The following is a 26399-nucleotide window of genomic DNA, read 5'->3' as shown; positions in this document are numbered from 1 at the left end:
AACTATTTATTTTGCGGTATCTCTGAAACCGATGCTTTCATGAAGAGTGCCACACGAATGTTTTTGTATGTGCTTTCTTATCTAATGTTGCCACCTTTTTGAGTTATTTCATATCCGTATCTAGGGCACATTTTTAAGGTAAGGCTGATTCTGGATTTGCTCAAGATTTGAAGGGGCTGAACTCATTGAAAACAGCTTGATGCTGTTTCTGGTTGTTTTGTTACCATGTGTGCAGACGTTAATGGGAAGTTAACGTTACTTTGATGTTAAATAAAAATGATGTTGAAATAGTAAAACTTTAAAATACCAAAGATTGTGAAAGTATTCAATATGAATTCCCTTAGTTTGTATATAGTTTTGCTCCTCAATTACACGCAGAATCTGAAAATATTTAACATTTTGTAACCATCGTTGTTGCAGGGGTGTGTCTAACAGCTTTCTACAACACGACGCATGTCAAAGTGTATAGTTTGAACCCTTGTCTGATACCATCACTGTACCATCTGACCTTTTCTTTTTTGGATTTGTTCTTGGAAAAGGTGTTTCTGAGGATAGTGGGAGGATGATAGTGTATCATAACTCTCATCCTGGTGCTTGTAAATCTTGCTTTATCTCGGTGGGGTTCCATGAATCTGCTGATAAATGGAGCTTTTAGTTTTCACGTGTTAGTTTTTTATGTGTCACGCAGGTGTAACCGGTGACTCTGGACAACTTTAGAATGGGAGAGGCTCACGTGAGCTCTGTTAAAACAACAGATAGAGGCGGCACGGCATGTGTGGCGTTCCGACTGAATAACACAATGAGTGTACACATTAGACGCACATCATCATGAATCAGATTGGTAGTGTGATATACACCAATCTCAAAATAACATGTCGACTAAACAGTTTTTTTGCTATTTATAGGTGTTCTTTTATAGCGTAAACACTGGTTCTGTGATGCTATCAAAACTGCCTGTATGGTTATTTGGGCGTCTCGCAACACATGACAACATGGGCTCAACCAATAGCATTCCCCCGGTTTGGAGCAGCTTCTTCATTTTTGTTTTGGTTGCTGGTTCTTAGCAGATCAAATTTTTCTCAGCATCCGACATATAATCCATGTATTCAAGAAAATATACCTGGTTTACCGTGCTGTACTACTGACCTGTAAAATAAGAGTAAAAGCATTCCTCGCCGCACAGACATGCTGATAGAGATAAATCAGACCGTCTTAGTAAGTACAACCAGATCAGTTTAAAATTGCATTTTACATTTTTGTTAAAGATTTAGTTCACCCAAAAATGTAAAGTCTGTCATGAATTACTCATTACTCGCCTATATGAATGTTAGTAACTGATGTCTTTGGTGCACCATTGACTACCATAGTAGAAATAATTATTTAATCATTTTTTATTCTGTTGAAGACAAAATGTTTTTTGAAGAATTTAGGGAAACAAACAGTTCTGGGGCACATTTTATAACCATTTTAATGGGAATCAATGGCCCGGAAATCTCAGTTTCTCTGCCTTTAACAGAACAAAGACATTTCTAAAGAGCTTGAGTCGTGTAGTGTGCTCTTAAGCCCAAAGTATAGTCCAGCTCTCCGTGTCCGCGTGCCAACCGCATGGCTTAATTTTCGTCATCAGGAGGGTCTGTGAGTGTCCGTGGTCGTCCTCGTACCCCATCAGCGTACATCCCAATTTTTGAGACCATACAGACAAATGCGTATGCGCACAGAAATGTTTCATTGGCCGATTCCACTAGGTGACGTACTGCGCATGTGTCGAACTCGCCTATCCATGATTGACTGTGCTCAAGAAGCTATGTGGATGCGTTTTTTGCAAGAGACGGACACAGAAGTCAAGACAAGTATACCCGGCACTTTTTCTTAAGTCGTCTACATTTGCCTCTAATCCTTACATACTCATGTGCTCTCTGTCTCCCTCTGGCTGAGATCACGACTGACCCACTAAGGGTGAGCGCCAGAGGTTGGCTTCTCGCCGTTCCTCGGAAAGAGCAGGCCACCAGCCGCCGCAACTTCCCCACAGGGCCTCCTGCCAGCTGCGCCATGGGGCCCTGCCAGTAGAAAGCCATATTGCGCAGACATTTTTCCTGTCTGTAGACCGCTGGATGTTCAGGGTGAACAAAGGGAGCTTTTGTGAGAACCAGGCACAGGCCCACAGAAGGGGCGCTAAACCTGGGAAATCAGGCCAGGGTGACATAAAGCGTCCCGGAGGACAAAATATGACCTTTACTTGGTTATCATCAGACACAAATAATTGGCAATACTGATTAGCACGAGTACCTAGAAGTGACAGCAATAATTTTTCACAAGACAGATAATGTGAGTGTCGTTCAACTTTTCCACTAAGTTAGGAACAGCTATACATGATTTTGCTGAAATGGGACGTTGTTTTTAAGTTGGATAGGTTACGATGGGATTCTGTGTATAAAGTCTGTTTGGGCAGAGGGGGTGTGCTTAAACCATACATTCAGTTCCGACAAGAGAAAAGCAGTGCATTCTGTAGATGACTAAAAGTCAATGGTTTGGAATGACATGAATAAATGATTTCCATTTCTGGGTTAACCATTTTAAAGTTCATGTTAAATTGAACATTTAATAAAACATTTTAAAATCAAAAGTTCCATATGTTAAAGACATATTTCACCCTAAAATGAAAATTTTGTCATCATTTATTTGAATTTTATTGCAAGAATAGCCCCTTGAGATGTAACATCTCATTTTCAAGGGGGTCCTAAAACCCGCTTACCATTTACTTACCATCTTGTCATTTTAAACCTTTATGACTTATATATATATTTTGAAGAGAGTTGGTATCCGAACAGCACTGGCGCCCATTAACTTCTATTGTGTCGACACAAAACCAGTGCAAGTGACTGGGTCAGAGAGAAGTTGACATTCTTCAAAATATCTATTTTTTGTTCTGCAGAAGAAAGTCATACAGGTTTGACATCATAAGAGGGTGAGGAAATAACATAATGTTTATTTTTGGATGAACTATCGCTTTAACATATGCAACTTTTGATTTCAATTTAACATTTACTTTAAAATGGTTAACCCAGAAATGGAAATCATTTATTCATGTCATTCCAAACCATTGAGTTTAATACATCACGAACGTAAACGAAGACATTCTGAAGAACGATGTTGTAACCGAACAACATCGGTCGCCTTTGACTTCCATTGCATAGAACATTCCATTGTATGGCATTTTGCAAAATATCTTCATTTGTCAAATGCAGGTGTCCATCCACATGAGGGTAAATAAATTGTCTTTTTTTATTTTTGGATGATCTATCCCTTTAATAAATGATGTTTATTGGTAGTTTATATTATCTATTGCAAAGGGTTCCTGACCTTTTTCATTCCCGGACCCACCTGGACAAGTACAATCAATCTCAAGATCCATACAATAATTTTAAATGGAAGAAAACGCATCCCGCTTTACAAGAGCAGTTTTTTTTCCATATAAATGAAATTTACCCACAAACTTTTCCCACTGTAAGCCCTTGGCCGTTATGTATGCATTCAAGTAGTCAAACATTTTATAGAATCTTAACCACATCGACATAATAAACAAGTAGGATGATTTTATAATGCTATAATAGTCCCACTAGCTTAAAATAAACACATAAAATAAATGTACAGTGTAAATACTCTGTCAGATTTCCTCCCAGCCTAAAAGAAACATGTAGGATTCGTTTACAGCGCAATACCCTATGAAATTCTACTACCAGTATAAAATAAACATGTAGAATGAATTAACAATGAAAATATACAATCAGATTCCCGTAGCAGTATAAAATATACAGATAGGATGACTTTATAGCGCAAAAATAAGACGTAACATTGATGTGCGCATGCCTGGTAGGATAATCTGACGGGTAGGATGAAATTCCGGGACACCGGCAGAAGAAGCTCCTCTCCAATGGTGTGGGGCCTTTTGGATCTTGCGATTCCATATGCAGCTTAAAATGGGGCTTGCAGTGCTTTTCCTGGGATGCCGGTGGTGCCTTTGATCGTCTTCGCGGACGAAGATACTCTTGTTTTTTTTTGGAAGAAAATAAGATCACCCTTTGTTGGCGTATGCAGAATGTTTTGTTTGGCGCGGCCTCTATGCTGTAGTGCATCGTGCGTTACTGACGCGAACGCGTGACAGGTTAACACAAAGAAGGCAGATGATTTATTCATGGAGTCATTCAATGAGTCCTGTGTTGATTCAGACTTCTGATTCTTGCGTGTGTGTGAAATGTGTTTTAAGTTAAGTGATTCATTTGAAGAAAGAAACGTATCTTAATGGTCGTTGGCTCATTATCTTTCATAGTAACACACTGTAAATGTAGCCGCAGCCAATTGACTTTGTGCGACCCACCTTATATCACACCTTTTTAACCCACAGTTTGAAAAGCCCTGATCTAATGCATTAACAATCTTGTTGTGAAGTGTTACAGATAAAAAAAAACACTATACTCATGCCATACGACGAAAAGCAATAGATTGTGTAACGGCTAGCGGCGTGTAACTTGTGCACACACCAGCAATAAATAAAAACAGCAAAAACAGAACTCTGTCCCTACTCAATACTCCGATTTATCCGTTGAGTACTAAAGTCATAACCAGAATCTACATCTCTAATACAGATAAGCTTGTCTTCCTATTCCTGTCATTGCAGGAAGAGAGTTTGGCACGAACTCAACCCTTCTTATAGGTTCTTATGAAACTGTACTGCAGTGCATTAATGGATAGCGGTATTCAGTTATGTCAAGTTTTTGCTTTCCATTTAAGTGTGAAAGATGTTTTTACTGCGGTGCCCTTCTGGGTTTTGTCTCTCCTAACCTCTTACTGAACTTTATTGTCTGAAGTGATTTATTGAATGCAGTGTGATTAAAATTGGCCACGGGTTTATGAGTGTGTCATTGCGTTGTTTTATGGCTGCTGTCAGAGTTTATATAAATGCCCGTGTCTCATTCACATCCCTGCGCTCTGTGTGGATATCAGGGAACTCATTAGATAAATGTGTTTACTGCTTATGTATACTGAACCGTTTCTTTTCACTATGTTACCCTAAGGTTTGTGTATGTGCATAAGACTGCCGAATGAAAATGTGTGTGCTAATGATATCTCTATATTAAACACGATTTCATTGTGTTTTCTTGACCTGAACTGTTGGTGTGTGCGTCCATTTAGCACTTAAATTCACCTGTTTGAGTCTTTTTTCGGTCTCTGCTAAGCATTTTGACTACGCTTGTTCAATTTTGAGTCAAAACAGGCAGGTTTTGCACACTAAGCGAGGTTCAAATTTGCGTAGTTCGTAGGCATCCTCACTTCCAAGGGAGCGTATTTAAGCCGTAGCTGGTTTTAAGTGTCGACTCTGGTTGCTTATGGATCGATCGTCATGGTAACTGTGGCGCAGTCATCCCCACTCCCGCCCTGTGCGTGACACTCGACAGCAGACGGCAGATTTGGCTTGTCGCTGGAGTGACATGTTTGCATTGTCACTATCATCACTATTGCAAGTGCCACACCCATCAACCGTGTTTGTAAAAGCTCTCAGATAGAAACCTTTAGTTTAATGGGAAAAGGGAATGTATCACGAATAACCACATTAATAATCAGGGATTTTTTATTCAACTTGGAAATAAAGACCAAGTTAAATTGTGATGGTGTATTGGTGAAACCATCAATTCTGTTCACATTTTTTGACATCACGATAACTTATCTGTGCAAAAGGTCAGGTTTCTTAACGAAATATGCTTTTAGATCATTCTCAAATCATGCGTAACATGTTGGAGTTCATGCCAGCTCCGGTACATTCTGTCAGTGAAGCAAATGGTAAGCAAAATTTCATTTAAATAGATTTACTTTGGACTCCAGTTATACATCTATGAATAAAAATATCATATTAAATAAGAAAAATGCTAAATCATTTTATAGGGACTATGCTATGGACTCAACAAGTGTACAGTGGTTCACACATCATTTCCAACATGATTTTGTTAGACATTTCTAAGGGTGTGAAATGTGAATGGAGTCTTAATTCGTGAGTCATAGTTTGCCTTTCCACGTTTGGGTGGAGAAGTTACTTGGTTAAGAAAAATTATAGCTATTTATATCACACTGTGGTGACATTTTGACAAGTGTTATCTATAGCGTAAGGGAACTACCCATGAAGATAACACATACATCATCCATTTATGAAAAGTTTACACTGGTTCTAGTGAGAATAATCTGCTGAGAACTATGAGAGGAAGAGGAGAGCTCAGTTTTAAATAGACACAGTCTTCATACCCAAGCATAAGAATCACTGGGCAGCACATTGGAGCCTAAGGGGATTCCTTGCTGTTAGATGTACTCGGTGTACATGAGCCATCCTTTTTTATAAAATGAAAATATATTGAACACAGATTTGTGTTGTGGCTGAAAAACTAGATGGATAGGGTTGGGTATCATTTGGTTTTTTCGATGCCGGTACCAAATTGATACTTCTTAAAAAGCGCCACAATTTACATTAAAGTGGATAACATTAAAGAACAAAATATTCAATTACAAAACACAGCGCAACAAATTCACAATGAAAGTTTTAAGTGAATGTGAATGTGAGCATGGACACTTACGTTGCTAGAAAGATGTTATAGTGTTTACTGTTGACCTTGTTTATCCTCCGGCTACAACTAAATGCTCACCATAATTGAATGAAATGTGGGCAGAAAATGCGTTAAGTCAATTTACAGAGAGCCTTTGAGGCTAAATTATATGTGCATTCCCTGTGCATTCGTTTCATCTAATTGAGAATGAAAATCTTTGTTGATTATAGTTTTTGCATTTTTAATATATGTTACGGGATCATTTACCGATAGCCATATACTTCGGAGATTTCTTCGCAAAGGGCTTTTCTGGTCGATTGCCGCATGAGTAATGTAGAAAATGCTGAAAGAGAATATGAGAGGGAAACTCTGCAGCGGAGGAATTCAGCTCATCTATTTTTACCCTGCTCGGTGAGGGTGGTTGCTATGGTATTGCCAATGGGCACCGTTGCCTCTGTGTGCGTGCAGAGCAGCGCCGAAGATCCACGCTGGAGTGACTCACATCCTCGGAGCTTAACTGACCTACATCTGAGAAAACGCACACACGCTGTGTGTCTGTAGAGACTCCATCTGAGTGAGAATGTGTAGGCACCTTGCATGAATCTATTAAAGATGGAAAGCATCTGTGTTGGACAGGAAGTGAAGAGACAAAAATGCATTCGGTTGCCACCGCAGTTAGTGATGCGTGTCATTGTGTTGACCAAGTTTGTATTGAGGATTCGGGAGAGTTTGAAGATCTTTGTGTTCTGATATGCAGAAATCACAAGAAATTAAGACGTACAGCAAAATGGAGTTCCATTGAAAATGATGATGAAGCTTTATATTTTGTTTTCAGTTTTGTTTATATTTTGAATTAGCATTTATTAATGTCAATTTTAGTTTCATTTTAAGTTCTTGCTTTTGCTTTTTTATCGCTATATAGACGGTTTCATCAGACACAGTTGCCTGGCCTGCAGTTAACTTAGAAAATGTGTTTGGTTGTAATATAACAATTTATTTTATAATTAATTGATCTTAATATTAATTCATATCAAATTATATTAAAACTACTCAACAGTTATGGATTCTTTGCAAAGGTGTACCAGAAGTTAAGTGTGGCCGCGTAACGTTTATTTATGTTGTTGCCGGCTAAACGGTCTATACTAAAGGTTTATTTTATTTCAGTTTTATTTAGTTAAAATATATTTTTAGTTTATCATCTTACTGCTAGGGAAACATTATAGACTATATACTTAAATTGCTACCCTTAGTTTTAATATAAAGCACCGTTTTATTTCTGGACGAACAGGGTAATCTGCTAGTATATTGGGCGAGTATAAAATAGAGCAAACCTCTTTTGTAGGCTGTCGCTATAAAGTGAAAAAAAAAAGATATTTGTCATGAGCTTGTTGTATTTTAATCTGGTGCTTCTAGGGCACAACGGTTTTGTCTCGCTAGCTAAATCTGTAAATGTTTCAGTCTTAGAAAGAACCGATGTCACTGTGACCGCAGCAAAGTGAGTTGCACGACCGCTTCAGTGGTTTTGTTTAAACTCGTGTCCTTCTGAGACACACAGACGTGTTTGATTTGTCCTCCCCTTCCTGAGGACAAATGTCCCGCTCGTCTTTCTTAAAATCCGTTGTTTGCAGACTCCACTTTTAATTGGCTGAAAAAGTCTTTGATTTCTTTCTCAGCTTGATATTGGCTGCGGGTTGCTTGTGGCGAGCCAATCCCGACTCTCTGATTTGCTGCTAGCGAGTGTGTGGCGAGTAAGCCCGCCGCGTGATTGGTTGCAGCTGTGGCTGCCTGTTGAGCTGTGATTAAGTCGCTGTGGAGGAGGAACGGAGAGAGCTAGAAGCAAAAGTAGGTCACTGGGTCAACAGGTCAGTGAAGCATCTACTGACATCAGTTACAAAACCATTGCTCAGCCTACTAAGAACGACATGAAATGCCAGGGACTGTCGTACTTCCTCTGTTTCTGTACTCTTATGCTTTTATTTCTGCTTTCATCCTCTTTTCTTCCCTTTTTTTCACAAGTGCTCTCCCTCATGTTTTTTTCTTCCTGCATGTTGGATTATTCATTTTTCTCATACCTTCTTGCACAGCATTATAAGTCTCGCTTTTTCTTAAAGTTGTTTTCTAAATTTGACTACCCCGCATGCTTCCCCCTGAACCCCCCCCCCCCCCCCCCCTTGACATGTTCCATTCCATGTTTTTCCCAGAATTCCCCCCAGCTTCGACTTTAAACTGTCAAACGTTTTTTTACCCTTTCTCCTCTACAAAGAAATCCTCAAACTGGATTCTCAGTACTGTATGTGCAAATGGCATGTCCACGTGTTCATTTCAGAAAGGAATGTTCCTGAATGTTGCCGTGTGAGCTCTATGTTATGAAGCTTGTTGAAGTGAAACTTAACCATTATTTACATTACAATAAATATGAATTCTATCTGAAGAGCATCTAAATGCCAAATATCACAAGAGCCTTCTACAAACACATAAAGCTGAGTTCTCAAAAATGTCTTTCAGTGTAACAGTTTTGTCTGGCATATTCACAACAAAAATCAATTTATGACAAAAGACGACTCATTTCTTTAGTTTGTTCACGTCATTTTGTAATTCTACATTTTTAAGAATTTGCCACTATCCTTGGTTTTGCCCATTTGTCAATAAGAATTTTGTACACATTTAAAGCACAAAAAATTAATATGCTCCCTTATTCTTTTATATATTTTAAAAACTTTAAAGCAGACATTTTACTTGCATTGAATGTACTCTCTTTACTTTTGTAAATGTATATTGATGGGGACATCTTAACATCTTTGACCCACGAATACTTTTAACCAAACACTTTCCTGGACACCTTTAACTACCATAGTAGGAAAAATGACAATGGAAGTCTAAAGTAACCCACAACTGTTTACTTTCCTACATGCTTTCAGAATATTCAAAAATATTATTTTCCTACAATGCTAGTCTATGGCTAAGAACTGTTGGTTATAAGCATTCATCCAAATATTTCTCTGTGTTCATCAGAATAAAGAAATGTATACAGATATGAACCAGCTCAAAGGCTGTAGTTGGTGTCCTATGTGACCAAGACAAGGGCTTGGATCAGAATAACCTACTAAGCTAACATATTACTCTTACCATTTCTTGGTATTGCATACACAATATATTGGAGTTTTCTGTAAGCATTCAATACCTGCGATAAAATGTGCATAGTATATTTATGGGTGGTTTCCCGTACAGGGCTCAAGTCTACTCCTATACTAAATTAAAGGCTTGAGAGGTCTTAACTGAAGAACAGCTTTCAATTACATATCTTAAAATATATCAGTGCCATGGCTTTGTCTCAAAATGCACACAAGTAATGTAAATAGTTTGAAGAAACATGCCTTACATGTCCTAATTTAATTAAGACCTAGTCCTGGTTTAATCTAAACCCCGCGGGAAACCGCCCTCTTGAGTTTTGTGGATGCAGTGCTATCCCACAAGGAAGGCATTGCAGGCAACTTGAGCTTCCGTATCCAGTGTTATAGGGACGTAATAACAGCGTTTAGAGTAAAAATAGTTGATCGTACTCAATATTTTGTCAGTATTTCATGGAAGTATTTATGGACAACAACATTTTCTCTACCAATGCTCCGCCCATTCAGAATTACTCGATTTCGTTGTGTCCGCATCCCTCGTTGCATTTCTCCAAACAGATAATATGACTATATTGTAATAGCAACGTTAACTCTGTTACTACATAAAGCGTTTACATTTAAAATGAAATCCACACATTTGCATGTATGTTTCTGATGTAAGTGTTTTTGACGTATCCGGTTGATCCAATTGTGAAAGGCGATTTGTAGTTGCGTGTGATGTTTATTGTAACTTCAAAGAATGCGTGAGTGCTTTGAGGAATGCATGTTTGTGCGTTTTTATAGATAATTCTTTTATGAAAACGAACCGTGCCAAAACTCGTAGCATGTGAAAGCCGATAAGGCATGGTGACTTCTGCCATTCGGATATTCTCTTATGGTTGAAATGGCCTTTGAGTTCAAGCTTGTAAACAAGTTCAACTGACTGCTTCTGGCAAGAGTGCAAATATGGTAATTTGTTCTATCATTTTATGGGTTGTAATGAAAACATTAGTTTTTCTGTCTGTAGGCTTTTCCTATTGCAATGTGCAAGAACCAAAAATTGAAATGGGTACAGGAATTTTATCAGTGGTTTTGTGGAGCCTCAGCACATTTGTGAAGCCTTTCAGCCAATGGACATTATACTTTCCTTGACCTTTTGATTGAATATCTTCAGACCAGCACTTTGAGCCAGGTTCGTCTTATAAGACTGAACTTTGTATAGCTCAACTGTTGGTGCGTGTCACTAGCAACACCATGGATGTGGGTTAGATTCCCAGGAAACACGGGAATTAATACAATTTGATGTAATACAAATACTTTTCAGTGGCTTTGTATAAAATCCTATGCTAAATGTAAAATCAAAATGAACTAGCACAAACACATGGAAACATGGGAATTTAAAGAAATGACCACACCACCAATGATGTGTATATAGATTCAGGGGGGTGTTCCTGACACACACATTTCTTTGGACGTGTCTTGGAATTTGTCAGCGATACATCATCTCCCATACATACTCTTTCACTTTCTTCTCTTGTTCCTCACCAAAATCACATGACTTTTTTCCGCTTCACACTGCCGATTTTTATATCTGAATTCTGAAATGCAGCAGACACAGAGGAGCCGAGTGTGAAGTGTCCCAGTGCTTTTAGTCTCTATACTAAATATCCACACACTTCTTGTCCCATCAGATTAGTAAACCAAAACCCATTGTGATCATTTAATACCCAGCATATGACGCCATACAGTTTTGCATAAGGCGATGAAGCCCACAAGAAAACTGTTCCTGCGCAGAACTTCACGGGAACACATTTCTGAAACCCATTTTCAATTAAGTCTGCAAAGTAGTTTCTTTTGAAATATTAGTGCAAAAAACACAAGAGCGATTTAATGCGGGTAAAAACGATTTAAAGAACACTTGATAATAAGTTTTATGCATGTTCAGTACCCTAGGGTGAAATTATTTCATGCATTAAAATGCAATTTTCTGAAAATAAATCACCACATGATGACTTTACTCGCATGTATGCTCAAGGGAAATATTCATAATGTCATTTTTCCTAACAGGTTGCCATATTTGTTTTAGAACCGCCATTCAGCAGAAATTCTTATGAAATTGATGAAAATTGTTTTCATGAACATTTACAGTCAACAAAAACTTTAAAATGTCGAGTTGCTCTGCATTTTGGTCAGAAATTATATATATATAAATATGTCCTATAGCAGGAATTTAAGCATAGGAATTATCAAATGTAAAATATGTGATCCTGATACATATCGATCTGTTTTTATATGCAGGCGGCTACTGCTAACATGTGGTACCTTCAGTCTCGCACCCGAAGGAAATCACATGCACCCCACCGGGGTCCACAGCAGGATTTAAACCTTGACCTTCAGGTGCATACATAGACCTCCGACTGAACCCGCATACAACAATACTGATATTCAAACACGTCTATCTAGTCCACCGGCTGACCCTACATCTCGTGACCTTACAACTCCTTATTAGAGAAAGCAGACCTGTAGGTAAGTGTGCTTTGGAATATATCATTAAATTGTGCTCACTATCATGCATCATAATACTTTTATTGATTTATTAGACACTAATATTTAAAGTGACCTACAAATGAGGAAACGCAATAGCAATTTATCATAGAGGAGCCAACAGTACTTAACTAGCAATACCACAGTGCAGAATACTGTAGTGTAAAAATCTTCTTTTAATATGTGATAAGTAGTGCCTATCAAATTAAATGCTGGTTCTTTTTGTTTCTTTGTGCCTAGGTTAATATACAAATGTCTACCTCACGCTTAAAGATCCTCTCTCTACATCTGCAACCTTGAACACGCTACAAAAATGACCTCCAGCATAGACCGGTGAGTACTATACACTATAACCCTCAACTATACAACTATAAACTATATAAACCTATACACTTCAGTTTGAGTTCTATTCTGTATAGAACAATAGCCATATTATTTGCACACAATTGTTTTCTGAATAATCAGAAATATTCACAATCATATAACATTGAGACCAAGACTCCCGTTCCTGTCCCGCATCTCCCTAAAAGCGCTATTTGCTTGACACCTCTACCATGGTTAAATTGATATCCAATGCACAGACCGCTTGTACAACATGTTAATATTATGATTACAAACTATCATTCCTCCTAACACGCAAATATAACACACCTATGGCCGGTTACTATAGCAACAAGAGTGAAATGACCTGCTCTAGCTCGCCTGGATTTTTCTGACTGGTTGGGCCTGTTAAGTGACAGCGAGATGCAGTGGTGTGGAATTTTTCAGGCTAATCCCGGGATTACCTTCACACTGAACAGTGCCGAAGCTCCATTTTCCTCTCTCGCGGGATTCAAAGTGAAGTAACTGGAGACAGCACCTCCCATCAAGAACAGGGATTTAAGCCACCGCCGTATGTTGCTTGCACAATCTGTATATGTTTACCGTCTTCTCCAATTAATTTTTATAAAAAAACACTAATCTCTAAGATTATGTGAATTTTGAGTGGAAAGGTGGCACGGGAAGACGGTCGTGTTTAAGAATGGCTAGGTGGGGCTCAATGTTTTAGTTCGTATCAGTTTTGTTTTAGCTTGACATGGCTTCCAAACTTGCAAGGTGTTGTGTCCGAAGATCAACGATTCTTAAAAAAAGCAGTTAATCCTCAAAACCGTTATAAAAACTGCTCTCTTTTGATTTTAACGCTCATGCAATCTTTAGCAATTATAGTTCATTTTATAGTATTATAGCACACTGTCATTTTCATAATAGTGCTTTGTAATTAATATTAAAACCTGTGAATACTTCCAAAAGTTTATTATAAGGTTAGTAATTATGCACTTATTTCGCTGAAGATGATTATGGAAGGTAAATCCTGCCAAATTTTAATATAAAAAAATTAAAACGATGAAACTGGAAAATGAAATCTAGATTAGCAATTTCACTACGCATTACATAATATGTGCCAAAATGAAATTATTTCATTTTCATTTTTACACTGACAATGCGTTGTCCCTTTCTATGGATGACTGGAAAAGCAATTAATAAATAAATGCGGAATTAAATACATAAATATTTATATGTATACAAATAATTGAATGTTTGGTGACATAAACAAATAATTTAAATAAATAAAATAAATTGTCAGAGAAATGAAAGCACATTTAACAAAACGCTAAACACATAATAACCATTTTCCCTTAAACGTTTATTTATTTTTCCTTATCGCAACAGGCTAATAAGAGGGTGTTGATCATGCATCAGTAGGCGGGTCTTGCTTGTTTGACTGCGCATGAGCATTAACTTGGGTCGATGAATGCGTATGCTTTCTTTAGAGTAAATGCATGTTTACACGAATCAGCTACGTTCGACATGGCTTTAGATCCTGTTGTAGTCAGAAAAGAACAGTAGTTAGAACAGGTTGCTCCACTCATAAGACATGCAGGTGTCATTGTGTGTGTCTGGGCGTCCGTCTGTCTGTATATGTCGTAAGCTTGGGTTGTCTGTTTATATTTTCCTGACGTGTATTCAGAGCAATTTTATGCTTCAGACTTCATGCTTCTTGGCAACATCTAGCCTGAAGTTAATGCGCAGTCAAGATCTTTCTCAGCACAATAGAATACACCGTAAGGTTTTGAGGTTTATTAGCTATGTTTAACTTCATGCTTTGTGAAGTTGTGAGGAGACCAATCAAAAGGGCGACATGAGAGTAAACTGCTAAATTAGCCTCGCATACTTCATTATGATAAAGCCAATCGTTATACAAAGTAAAGTAAAGTGGGTAAACCTTGGACCTGGCAACCCTTCCAGAGTTTGATCCGCTAGTTTCTTATTACTTAAAGCAGCCAAAAGTAACCTTTAAATTATCACATTTTGAGGTTATCATTTTTGGTATTACTTTCTGATATGTCAATATGTGATTTAGTTAAGTCTCATTTTTCCATCCTCTCCGCACACAAATTCGACACTTTCCAAACACCATCTGACAGCAAGTTGGGCGAAGCTCAGGCTTTAGCAGCGTGTCTCCTTTTGAGTAATTATAGTTGTCAAATTTGGCAAAATCTTAAGTACTAACATTTGCCAAGTCAAGCTACAAGACGTCAACATTGTGACCCGAGTCTCAAGTCCACATTTCCGATATCCACTGATAAACATTTCTTTGAGCATATCTAGGCCAAGCGTGTGTTTAACGGTTCAGGGCTGCTTTAAAAGCCCTGGAATACAAGGTACAACTATGCATCGGCTTAGCAAACACATCTTTAAATAGGCCATACTGCTGATATGTTTTCGTGCCTTCCAGCTCAATTGTTCTCTCTCGATAATTGTCAATACCAGTAATTCACTTCTGTTTGTAGTCAGTATCGACGTCTGAATCATCTATATTGCATTGTTGTGGTCACACTGTTTGTGTGTTTGCCCCACAGAAATAAGGCAGATAGCGGAATAAAAACAAAAAACTGTTTTCTGTCTTTCCCTCACAACACAAACACTATTAAAGTTAATGATAAGCCATCGATAGCCTTTGCACATCCTCTCTGTACGTGTCAAGAGAGCAGTGATGCCGCATTGTTTCCATTGCATAAATGTCACTGTATTATAAAATGACACATGTTGTTACATCTTATACTTGAAAGTTGAGCTGTTATGGTGAGAGGCGTAAAGTAGTCAGATGGAGGTTAGAAGGTGTACTCTGTAGGCAGAATGAAAATTCCACGCTACGGGTGTGTGGTGTCTAATAGACCTGTTTGTGCCCTCACAGCAGTCACAGCCCTCCGTTTTCATTTTAACAGTAAATGTGTTTAGGGTCCGCAATATTGTGCCTTATAACCCTGTGGAGGGTCCCTTAAATACAACTAGTTTAAGCTGCAGGGCAGGTGTGGAATGGGGTCATTCGAGTTTGTTAGCCCATACGTGTGCTTTTATTCTGCCAGCGTGTCAGGCACGAGGCTACTGCGGCTGCTACGGTGACGCATCTGGAGGACATTTATTGAAACTGCAACAAAATGAATAGTTAATCTGTGCGTAGTAGCTTCAGAGGTGACAAACATGCAAAGAATCTGTGTTCAAAGAATATTTGACCTCTTTTTGTTTGTGACCTATAAATGGATTGATTTAAGAACGTAATACACATTTAAATTTTTATTATTATCAATTATTAATGGTAAATTTCATGAGGTCAATCTTTTGTGTTTTGTAATTTTCTTGTCACATATTCAGTTCATACTGTATTCCATAGTGAATGTGAAAATATATCTTTGTGAGAATCCCTTGTATTCCGTGCTATCAGGGGACATTCTCAGAACCTTGGCTAACATTCTCTTAATTTGTTTTACAAGTATTTTTGCTAGGACTTTTGCCGATACCATTTTTAAAGGCTACGAGTACCAATTGTGGCCGTTTTCCTTTCACAACACATGAAACTAATAAAATAAAAATGGCTTCTTTATTTCAAACAACTCAAATACATTTTGAAATAATTGAGTTTAACGTGCGGACAATTTTCTGTCAGGTATGTCACATGAGGGCCTTGGTATCGGTTCATCTTTCTTTCGAGTATGATGCAAGTACATGAGTTTGGTATCAGGCCCGATACCAGTGCGTCCCTAATTCTTGCAGTAATCTCTTATCAATATTATATGATTGTAAATGCAAACATTGTAGTTACACTGTTAGTGGATTGTTTAAATAACATAGTGGGAACCCAGCAAGCACACGTACGTCTGTAAGACGTCTGCTAAAGATCTGGAGATCTGAAAAACATCTGGTGTGTAAAAATATCTGCTAAACATCTTCGAGCAGTTTAACATCTATTCTAAATCATAAACATCTTACAGACGACTTCTAGATGTCTATATGACGTCTCTGAGCCATATTGCAGATGAGCAGACTATGTATTGCAGATGTCTTGCCAGATGTAAATGCAGATGTTCAATCGATGGACTGTGGCTATCAGGCAATGTTAGCCGGGCGTTCTTGGAACATATTTTCGGTTGCTTGGTTTGTCCTGTTAATTTATCGATTCTCCTCACATTGTAAAGTTTCAAGCAGATATAAATATCTTTGTTCTCCAGCCAAATCAGCTGACATCAGAATATTTCTGAATTCGCTAACAGACATGCAGCGTTTATATCTACAGATAGCAGTTCAAACACATACTCGCGCTGTCACCCACAGCCAGCCAATGCAAATGGAGTGGGATAAACACTAGATTGTTTATGTAAAAATGCTGGTAATGGACACCCAATGGCAAAACGCACTGCACATTCATTTTTGATGTTTGCTCTCATTATTCATTCATAACTTTGCAAATACTGTAAGTTTGACTTGCATGTACACATCTAGTCGTGCCTTTCGGTAACTGTTAGTTTGGTGTGATCTCTGCTGTTATACAGATAAATGCATGGTGACATACTTGTACAGATGACTTATTATCTCAAGGCTAAATATAAGAAGACCGATGACTAAAATGGACATTTACATTTAATGATTTGGCAGACGTTTTATTCAAAGCGACTTGCTTTGCATTGTACTATACATTAGTTTCTGACTATGTGCAATCCCTGGGATCAAACCCATGACCTTGGCGTTGCTAGTCCCACGCTCTACAGGAAAGCTTATCCTGATGCACTCAGGTACATGTTATTGACTTGATTCCTCAAAAATCTAATCCCAATCACAACCAACACAGTCTGTTCTCAGATCAGCTGCTGTGAGAATGTCGGCCCCTCTTTCTCTCTTTGTTGTCAAAGGAGCAGAGTCAGAGAATACTGGATCCAAATATAAACCCAAACACAGCACCTCGGGCCTTTATTTTCAAATCATGGCACCTCTCCTACTGAGCTATTGCCAGTTTACGCTGTGATTTATTACATGACATGATCGTGATTGAAAATGTGTGGCATTGAAGACAGTCTGGAAGTTTGGAAACTTTCTTGCTTGAAAGTAAGCTTTTTGGGTAAAGATTTGACCCGCCCTCGTGTTGTTTCAAGACTTCTTTATGTGCAGCACGCAAACAGTATTTTTATTCCAAACGTTATTTCATTTCATGGAAGACTTTTAAAGGGGTAGAGGAGGCCGCTGGCTCGGATTGGCTTGATGTTGGTTCAGCTTATTTTATCTGTTTTGTTTCGGTCTGTTTTCAGGGATGACAGCAGTATCTTTGATGGGTTGATGGAAGAAGATGAGAAGGACAAAGCGAAAAGGTGATGATGCTCACAAAATAGTGATCCTTGAGATTTTTACTTGGAGCCAAATTCAAACTTGAAGTCGAATTGAATCGTGAGTCAGTCATGTTTAGGTTAACTCTGAAGCGTTGTAAAGAATACTTATTTTCCTGGCAGTCTCAAAAAATGGTTGTGCGTCCCTGAATTGAAACTAAACATTCACCTACATTATTTATGCCTAACTTTACACTCGTATTGTGTATGATCACAGTACCGTCCTTATAGTCTCGCCATATTTTTGTTCATATTAAATCTCTCCGTTATCACTTTGATAATTGTTAGCGGTTTAGTTTTACAGCAAAAACTGTACTGCTGAGTAATATAAAGTATAATGTTGTTCAGCACTTTCTCAAATATCAGTTAAATCATTTCAATGATCTCCATTTTAAAGAAATTTCCCCTTATTATTTTTCTGTCTACAGAGTTTCTAGGAACAAGTCGGAAAAGAAGAGGCGAGACCAGTTCAATGTGCTCATCAAGGAACTGGGCACCATGTTGCCGGGGAACACCCGCAAGATGGACAAATCTACCATCCTCCAGAAGAGCATCGACTTCCTGCGCAAGCATAAAGGTGACTGTACTTCCAGACCAACAGTTTAATGCTTCTCTTATTCGCTATAAACTTTGCCTTATTGTTTGTTTTGCATACTTTGAAACAATGCTCGTGCAAGTCAGGGTCAGCTGTGGCCTGGTGGTTAGAGCGTTGGGCTTGTGATCAGAAGGTTCTAATCTCAGTGCCAACAGGTCATGACTGAAGGGCCCTTGAGCAAGACACCTTACCCCTGATTACTGTAAAAATACTACTTGTAAGTCGCTTTGGATAAAAGCGTCTGCCAAATGAATAAATGTAAATGTAAAATGACCAAGAGCAGCCTACATAGAAAGGAATGTCTTACGAAAGGTATAACTGCAAACCGTTTACTCTTCAAACCACATATAGAAGCAGATGCCTCCATGCCATGCCCTTTCATTTCTGCCACACAGAGAAAATAAAAATGCCATTTAGTTTAAATAGAATGATTAAATATTAGGATTATTTTTGTTTATTGTATTATTTGATTATTTTTGAGTTTTGTTGAAACAATTTAATGCAAGGCCGGAAAAAGTACCTTTGAAGGAATACATTGAATGAAGAAATTCGTATTAGCCGAAAGGCAAATTTCTCTTATCACACGGCTCGTTGGAATGCTTCATTCTGATTGGCCAGTCCCGACATTTGCAGGTGCGTTATTCCCAGATTACGACCCCTCAAAACTAACAACACACAGTAACGTTCAGGTAAATACATTTCGTTGCACTCTACTTGTATGTGTGTAATGACAATAAATTGAATCCAATCCAAAAACCTTAATGCAGCAAATCATTTTGACAGTTTTTTTTGACGACATGAAATATAAATAGGTCTTTTAATAACATACATGACATTATATTTACAAATCATTCAACCAAATTGCCTGTTCGTGACATTTAAACGTTGTTTCTTACCTTAAAACTGAATTTAAACGGCTTTTCCTCACGGAAGGTCTGCAGTCGGTAAAAACGAACTTATAAAATATTTCAAATTCACATTTCATTTCCATTTTTTCCTCATGTGCCAAGTGGCCGTGTAATAAGCAGGATAATGTACAGCAACTGGCTGTTATTGCGAAATAAGCCTCTTCAGTGTGATGCAAAGACCCTCTGCTTCACAGAGATGACAACCGGCTGCCTGTACATTATCCCTGACATAACATGTAATGAAACGACTGTCTCAGTTTACCAATATATCAACATAACTATCTTATCATTTGTGCTATATTCCTGTCAGAAATCGCTGCACAGTCTGAATCCAGTGAAATCCGTCAGGACTGGAAACCTCCTTTTCTCAGCAACGAAGAGTTCACACAGCTCATGCTGGAGGTGAGAGAGGACTTGACACGCACATACATGCTATTACAATATTTTCCATCTGTAGAGAAGTAAAGGCTGTATTAATCTCAAGATCAGAAAAGTAAAGTTCATGCTTTGTTTTATTTTTCTTAGGCACTGGATGGCTTCTTTCTGGCTATCATGACAGACGGCAACATAATCTATGTCTCAGAAAGCGTCACGTCTTTATTAGAACATCTACCTGTGAGTTTAATCCCACTCCTGTTTAACGTGTACATTTGTGTGTTTAGATAATGGTGACAATGTTTGTTGTTGTATTTTCAGTCTGATCTTGTGGATCAGAACCTGTTGAACTTCCTTCCGCTTGGAGAGCACTCGGAGGTGTATAAAGCCCTGTCCACACACAATCTAGAGGGGGAGACCCTCACCCCAGACTACCTGAAAAGTAAGGACAGTTGTATTTTAAGTGTTCTTCATTGTCATAACCATTCTACAGATATTTTAATGGGAATATGGATTTAAATGGGACATGGATACATTTTCTTTCTTGTCTGTTCATTTAAATGCAATTGCAAAATACCTTATCAGCTTGCTATATATTATGAGATTTTTCACAGATAGTATTATTATTAATAATAATATATTATTTTGATAAATCAAAAAAAAGGTTTTCATGTTATTATAAGGGCTGTCAATGTTAACATAAAATAATTAACTTCATTAACACAACAAGCATTTTTTCTGTCATCATTGTCTAGCGTTACAGTACATAATCACGCTCTTATTCATACTAAAGCATTTAAACTATCTGGGTTTTAAACGCAAACAAAATTAAACGCAGTTAATCACACGAAAAGGGTGCAAATAATGTTATCTATTGACAGCCCTAGTTATTAAAGGAAATGTTAAATGGTAAAATTATACTAATAATTATTATTATAATAAAATGTACCAAATTTAGTTTAGGGAATTAATTAATTTATGTATTATGTTATATAAAATGTTAAATATTATATTAGAATATTATTATTATTATTATTTAATTTGGCAAATTTAGCTTAAGGATTCTTTTCAAGTTAATATGCTACATTTTTAGGAAGCAAAATATCAAAAAGCTAGCCAGCTTGATTTATCAATCAGAAACAAATATCCCAGATAACCATGTAATAAACATCTCATGACTGGAGAAACTGTATCTTCTTATCATGATGCCCCTGGCCTCTCTCTTTCTGTCTCTCTATTATTGTGTCTACATCACTGTTAGCACACAGACCCCAAAGGATGGCCGAGACTAGAGCTCAAAAATGTTGTTTTCTTGTTTTTGTCTCGTTTCCCTTTAGCAAAGAACCAGTTAGAGTTTTGTTGCCACATGCTCCGAGGCACCATCGACCCAAAAGAGCCGCCCGTTTATGAGCATGTCAAGTTCATCGGAAACTTTAAGTCCCTCAACACTGGTGAGTGTGTGAAGGATCGCCTGCAGCCTTCACTGGAGTCTTTCATATAAAACTGTTTTATTGAATTATCCAGTCATGTGCCTGATTGCTTGTGGCTTCTTTGTAGAGTAGATGGAGCAGGGGCTCATTATTTTAGTTGGAAGTGGTGGGAAAAGCTCAAGCGGCAGAGAATCAAGCTTTTGACCTAGATTTCAAGTATTGGAAAGTTTGTGGTTTAAATGTGTAGTGATCGCTGTGCCAATAGTGCCACCCGATTGCAAAAGTAATGAGCGTTTTCAAAATGATTACCAAACCACCACCTCCCCCATCTGCCTGTGAGGAGGCAAACAGTAAGTGGCGCCCCAAACTTTCCCCATTGGTTGATTTAGTAACGAATGGCACGCCTAGCTCTAATATATTAAGGCCTTACGTTTATTTCATTTAAAACCAGAGGAATGTTCGAGAAGTTTTCGTCAAAGTTAACTGAAATAACACTGGGCATGTCTTGTTTTATCTTATTTTCATATTTGTTGTCTTGAGGCCTAAATACCCTGCTTGAGAAATACTGAATTAGAAATATTGGAGAGTTACCAGTTTACTACAACTTTTTTAGTAAAACTGCTTTGAAACAATATGTGTTATAAATAGCGCTTTACAAAATAAAACGACTTCACATGAATTCTCATGTAATTGTCCATAATTTCAATGTGGGTGCTGCTCCCTAGTGGTAGGCCATAAAAGAAGCTTATGGTAGCACAATTTGTATTTTTCCTTTAAAAGACTTTATTTATAAGCATTGGCTAAGTGGTAAATGTATCTTTCATTGTCTGCAGTGCCTAACTCGACGCGTAACGGCTTCGAGGGAGTGATCCAGCGATCGCTGAGACCGGCTTTCGAAGACAGAGTGTGTTTCATAGCAACTGTGAGGTTAGCCAAACCTCAGTTTATCAAGGTAGGCTGAGCTCATGCTGACATGGCAACTTTTCATTGGTCCCCTGACTCCTCGTATTTGCCTTAAAGACAGCGACAGTCTCTGCTTTGTAAATGTTCATGGTGACATTGGGTGTACATGAGCTCAAGAGAGCCGATGTCTGTGTGGGTGTGTTGATAGATGCAATACATGTTTGTACAAGAATTAGCTTTGTTTTGGAGACGGAACAAATACCAGCATGCAAAACGGTCTCTGTGTTGAGAAATAGGTCACTTGGTTTTTGTTTGTTTTGTATAGTGGGAGGGCTTGTAAGTTCATTAATAAAGGTTATGTTTGCAACCTCTGTTCTGCAGGAAATGTGTACTGTGGAGGAGCCCAATGAGGAATTCACCTCCAGACACAGTTTAGAATGGAAATTCCTGTTTTTGGACCACAGGTACAAACTTAATTTCTGATGTGTTTAGTGTTGCTGTTAGCTTAGTTTTATGGACACACATAGGAACCCTATTTATACCTCCTATTGATTCATTCTTGTTGACCGTATTAACACCTGAAGTGAAGAATTAGCTTCGGTCAGGTGGTCAGACAAGATTGCAGCACCTATGGTTGTGATGTGATATTATATTTAAATACACCAGATTACTACTTAGTGCAGTACAATTTGTAAAAAAGCGAAAAAAAATCTTAAAAGTACTTTAAAACATTTCTCCCAAATTTACCAATAATAATTAAAAGTGATAGTTCACCCAAAAAGGAAAAATTCCATCATCATTAACTCCTCAGATTGTTCATAACCTGTATACGTTTCTTTGTTCTGCTAAACACAAAGGAAGATATTTGGAAGAATGTCACTAACCGAGCAGATCTCGACCCCCATTCACTGCCATAGTAGGGAAAGTACATATTATGGGATTCAATTGGGGCGAGATCTGCTCGGTTCGCCGTATATATCTTCCTTTGTGTTTAGCAGAACATTCTGAGGGCACAAACAAGAAAAAAGTAATTATAGGTTTGTTTTGGTCACACTTCAGCAATTGTCCCTATTACCAAACCATTAACTACGACTTTCCTTCCGATCAACTCTTAATTCGTTGCTTGTTAAGTAAGCTAGGTTTGTTAGGTTTAGGTATTGGGTAGGATTAGGGATGTAGAATATGGTCGTGCAGAATATGTGCTTTCGAAGTACTAATAAACAGCCAATAATAGGCATGCTAATAACTACTAGTCAATAGTGAGAATTGCCCCCTTTACTGAAGTCTTACCTTTGTTTTAATTCTTTGGCAGTTTTATTAATACATCGAATTCCCTTATTAATATAAGTGTTATTTTTTTTCAGTGTTTCATGTAAAATTTAGTTTAATTTAATTTACTTCTTTCAGTTAATAAAGGAATAAAGTTTTAAAAATAATATTTAGGCTTATATATTATTTGATTTCAATTGACAAATTTTTTTTAATAATAAACATAACCTTGGCACAAACCTAGTATTTTTAAGCAGAATAAAAAAACGTTTATTTGCCAAAACAGATAACTGTTCATAAAACATGTGTTTATTGCGTTAGTTAGCTGGGTTTTATTTTGTTGTTATTACCTAACCGCAGTTACATTTATAATACTTTGAAAGCACAAGAAAACATTCCTAAACCTCTGGCTTTGTGAGTCTGTAACAGTCTCATCTAGCTTTAGCCTCGTGTTTGCAGTACATGAGTCAGCTGACCTCTAAGGGTATGGAGTGGGACCATCTTGCCTTTTTATAGCACACATGGTGTCGCAGAGTGTTTGCTCAAATCCTTAGCCCACACGTCCAAATTAGGGCTGGGAATCGATTAAAAAAAATTAACTAATTAATTGCACATTTTCTGTAATTATTTGCAATTAATTGTGTTTTCCCCAAAGCTTGTTATCATCAATATTTAAATGTAGAATCACCTAATTAAATTAAACAACACAAAGTTTTTAATGACATAACATTTTAATGACATTTGAACTGTAAACAGACTCTCCACAGAACCACAGAGTAGCTGTTCATATAAAGCCATCAAATAAAATGTGTGCAGTAACATTATAAACAAAGTGAAAGTTGAATATTAAAACCATCAAGGTCATCAAAAAGTCTAGATCAGTTTAGAACTTAAGCCAATTGGCCAAAAGAAATAATTTCTTTATGCACCAACAATATATTTAAAAAAAAAATGTTTAAGTGCCAGTTGAATTTCAAAAAGGAACATAAGTCTTTGCAATATGAATAACAAAAGGAGAATGTTTATTTTTTTTCACCCAAAGATTTTGCCTACTCTTTTACATTAAGCCAGCAACTGAGACAGACCAGTCGGTTTACATTTGTTCACATTCACAATAAGCAATAGGAAGTCATGGAAACGATCGAGGCAAAAAAAAAAAAAAAGTGCTGCGTCAATTACGTTATTTTTTTTTAACGCGTTAAACATCTAAAATTAATCGCAAAGATTAACGCGTTAATTCCCCCATCCCTAGTCCAAATACATGTATATCATCATTTTATATATATACAAATAAAAAAATTGAGTAGCATTAACCCTAATTTCTCTATGAATTTCAATATATATCCATATGTATTGGCATATATGAATTCATCTTGCTTTGCAAGAACTGGATACCCAGCGATCACTGTGAATGTGTCACTTTGATGTTCAGTTGATCTGAAGAGGCGTGTTATGTTCTGCAGGGCGCCTCCCATCATAGGTTACCTGCCCTTTGAAGTTCTGGGTACGTCAGGGTACGACTACTATCATGTGGATGACCTGGAGACCTTGGCCAAATGCCACGAGCATTGTGAGTTGAGCTGTTTATGTGTGTTGATCTGGGTTTGATTGCTTTAGTCTTTGTGTCAAGTTACTGACAAAAACTACATTCATGCTTTTTTTTAAGGAAATTAATCCATGAATCGTTCATTTAATCAGTGAATCATTTATTTACATCAACTATACAGATGGGTCAAATAAGTATTGAACTTTGTAAACGGACATACAGTATGAGACAGAGGAGCACTTTTAAATATTGGGTCAATGTGTTTTTGTATTTCATGTCTTGTGTTGTAATGTGTCTCTTGGCAGTGATGCAGTATGGGAAGGGGAAGTCGTGCTATTATCGATTTCTAACTAAAGGTCAACAGTGGATCTGGCTCCAGACCCACTACTACATCACCTACCACCAGTGGAACTCACGACCAGAGTTTATTGTCTGCACACACACTGTGGTCAGGTGAGACTTGCAGCATGTGTCGTACACACTGGATCAACCGTACACAGTAAAGAAACTATACAGGAAAAACAAGAGAACAAGCTTCATACGGGTAACCCTGCCCCTCGTGTGCCACCGGATGCGGGAAGTGCCGCGCAGCGTAGCGCCATTGTTTGTAAAAATCAACACTTGTTCTATGAGTGTACACACACCGGGGGCTCCTGGCAGCGGAGCTCCCCTACAACTCAGGACTCTGTTCAGAGTCCTGCAGCGCCACAACATGCCACTCGCATAATATCAAATGAAAAATATGTTATTTGACTGAAATCATCTTTAATGTACACACTGGCCTCACCATAGGCTGCAAACTGCATTTATCTGTTTGAGGATAACAGAAAAACAACTCATTAATACAGGAACCTCTCGATTCTACCACATTAATAACAGAGTTGTCCTAGACACGACGCTGCGCCACTCGGCGCTTCCGCATCCGGTGTGCGACCCCCTTAACTGTACATTTAAACTTGAAATATTGTTTTATTGTTTGTGGATATGTTTCACATTTAGTAAATTAATTTTAAATTCTTCTGTTGTTAAAAAGTAAATAGTTGTTGTTTTGCATGTCAGTTATGCTGAAGTAAGAGCTGAACAGCGTCGAGAACTGGGCATCAAGGAGTCGCCTCCTGAGATCTCAGCAGACAAGGTGAGACATTACTGAAATGAATTCCGAATCCAATTCCATTTCTGTGCTTATCAGTATGCCACAGATGCTAATGGTAGATCTGTTTTTCTTTATTTCAGTCTCAAGACTCCGGCTCTGAATCTCAGTTGAACACCTCCAGCCTGAAGGAGGTGCTAGAGCGCTTTGATCACAGCCGCACACCCTCCATCTCCTCACGGAGCTCACGCAAGTCCTCCTCGCACACCGCGGTCTCGGACCCCACGTGTGCGTATTACATACCGAAGGCAGAAGTTATATGTATGTTTAAAGATATTCTTGTAGTATATAA

The 26399-nt window shown here is 37.9% G+C and overlaps 1 protein-coding gene across 2 annotated transcripts in view; it reads left to right on the top strand.

Moving 5' to 3' along the window:
- clocka (clock circadian regulator a) overlaps positions 1–26399 on the top strand; it is a 41862-nt gene that overhangs the window by 8488 nt on the left and 6975 nt on the right. For both annotated transcript variants that reach the window (XM_079474153.1, XM_079474152.1), the window contains exons 3-16: positions 11993–12220; positions 12479–12571; positions 17857–17916; positions 18360–18508; positions 19745–19836; positions 19960–20049; positions 20131–20251; positions 21147–21260; positions 22073–22191; positions 22524–22606; positions 24875–24981; positions 25263–25410; positions 26017–26092; positions 26191–26335. In XM_079474153.1, the coding sequence (XP_079330279.1) occupies positions 12552–12571; positions 17857–17916; positions 18360–18508; positions 19745–19836; positions 19960–20049; positions 20131–20251; positions 21147–21260; positions 22073–22191; positions 22524–22606; positions 24875–24981; positions 25263–25410; positions 26017–26092; positions 26191–26335 (1324 nt within the window). In that variant the 5' untranslated portion in view covers positions 11993–12220; positions 12479–12551. The remainder of the gene's footprint in view (positions 1–11992; positions 12221–12478; positions 12572–17856; positions 17917–18359; positions 18509–19744; positions 19837–19959; positions 20050–20130; positions 20252–21146; positions 21261–22072; positions 22192–22523; positions 22607–24874; positions 24982–25262; positions 25411–26016; positions 26093–26190; positions 26336–26399) is intronic.

The sequence above is a fragment of the Barbatula barbatula genome, assembly GCF_947034865.1.
Source record: "Barbatula barbatula genome assembly, chromosome: 15".
Classification (NCBI taxonomy): domain Eukaryota; kingdom Metazoa; phylum Chordata; class Actinopteri; order Cypriniformes; family Nemacheilidae; genus Barbatula; species Barbatula barbatula.
This window is presented reverse-complemented; position numbering and strand designations above follow the sequence as displayed.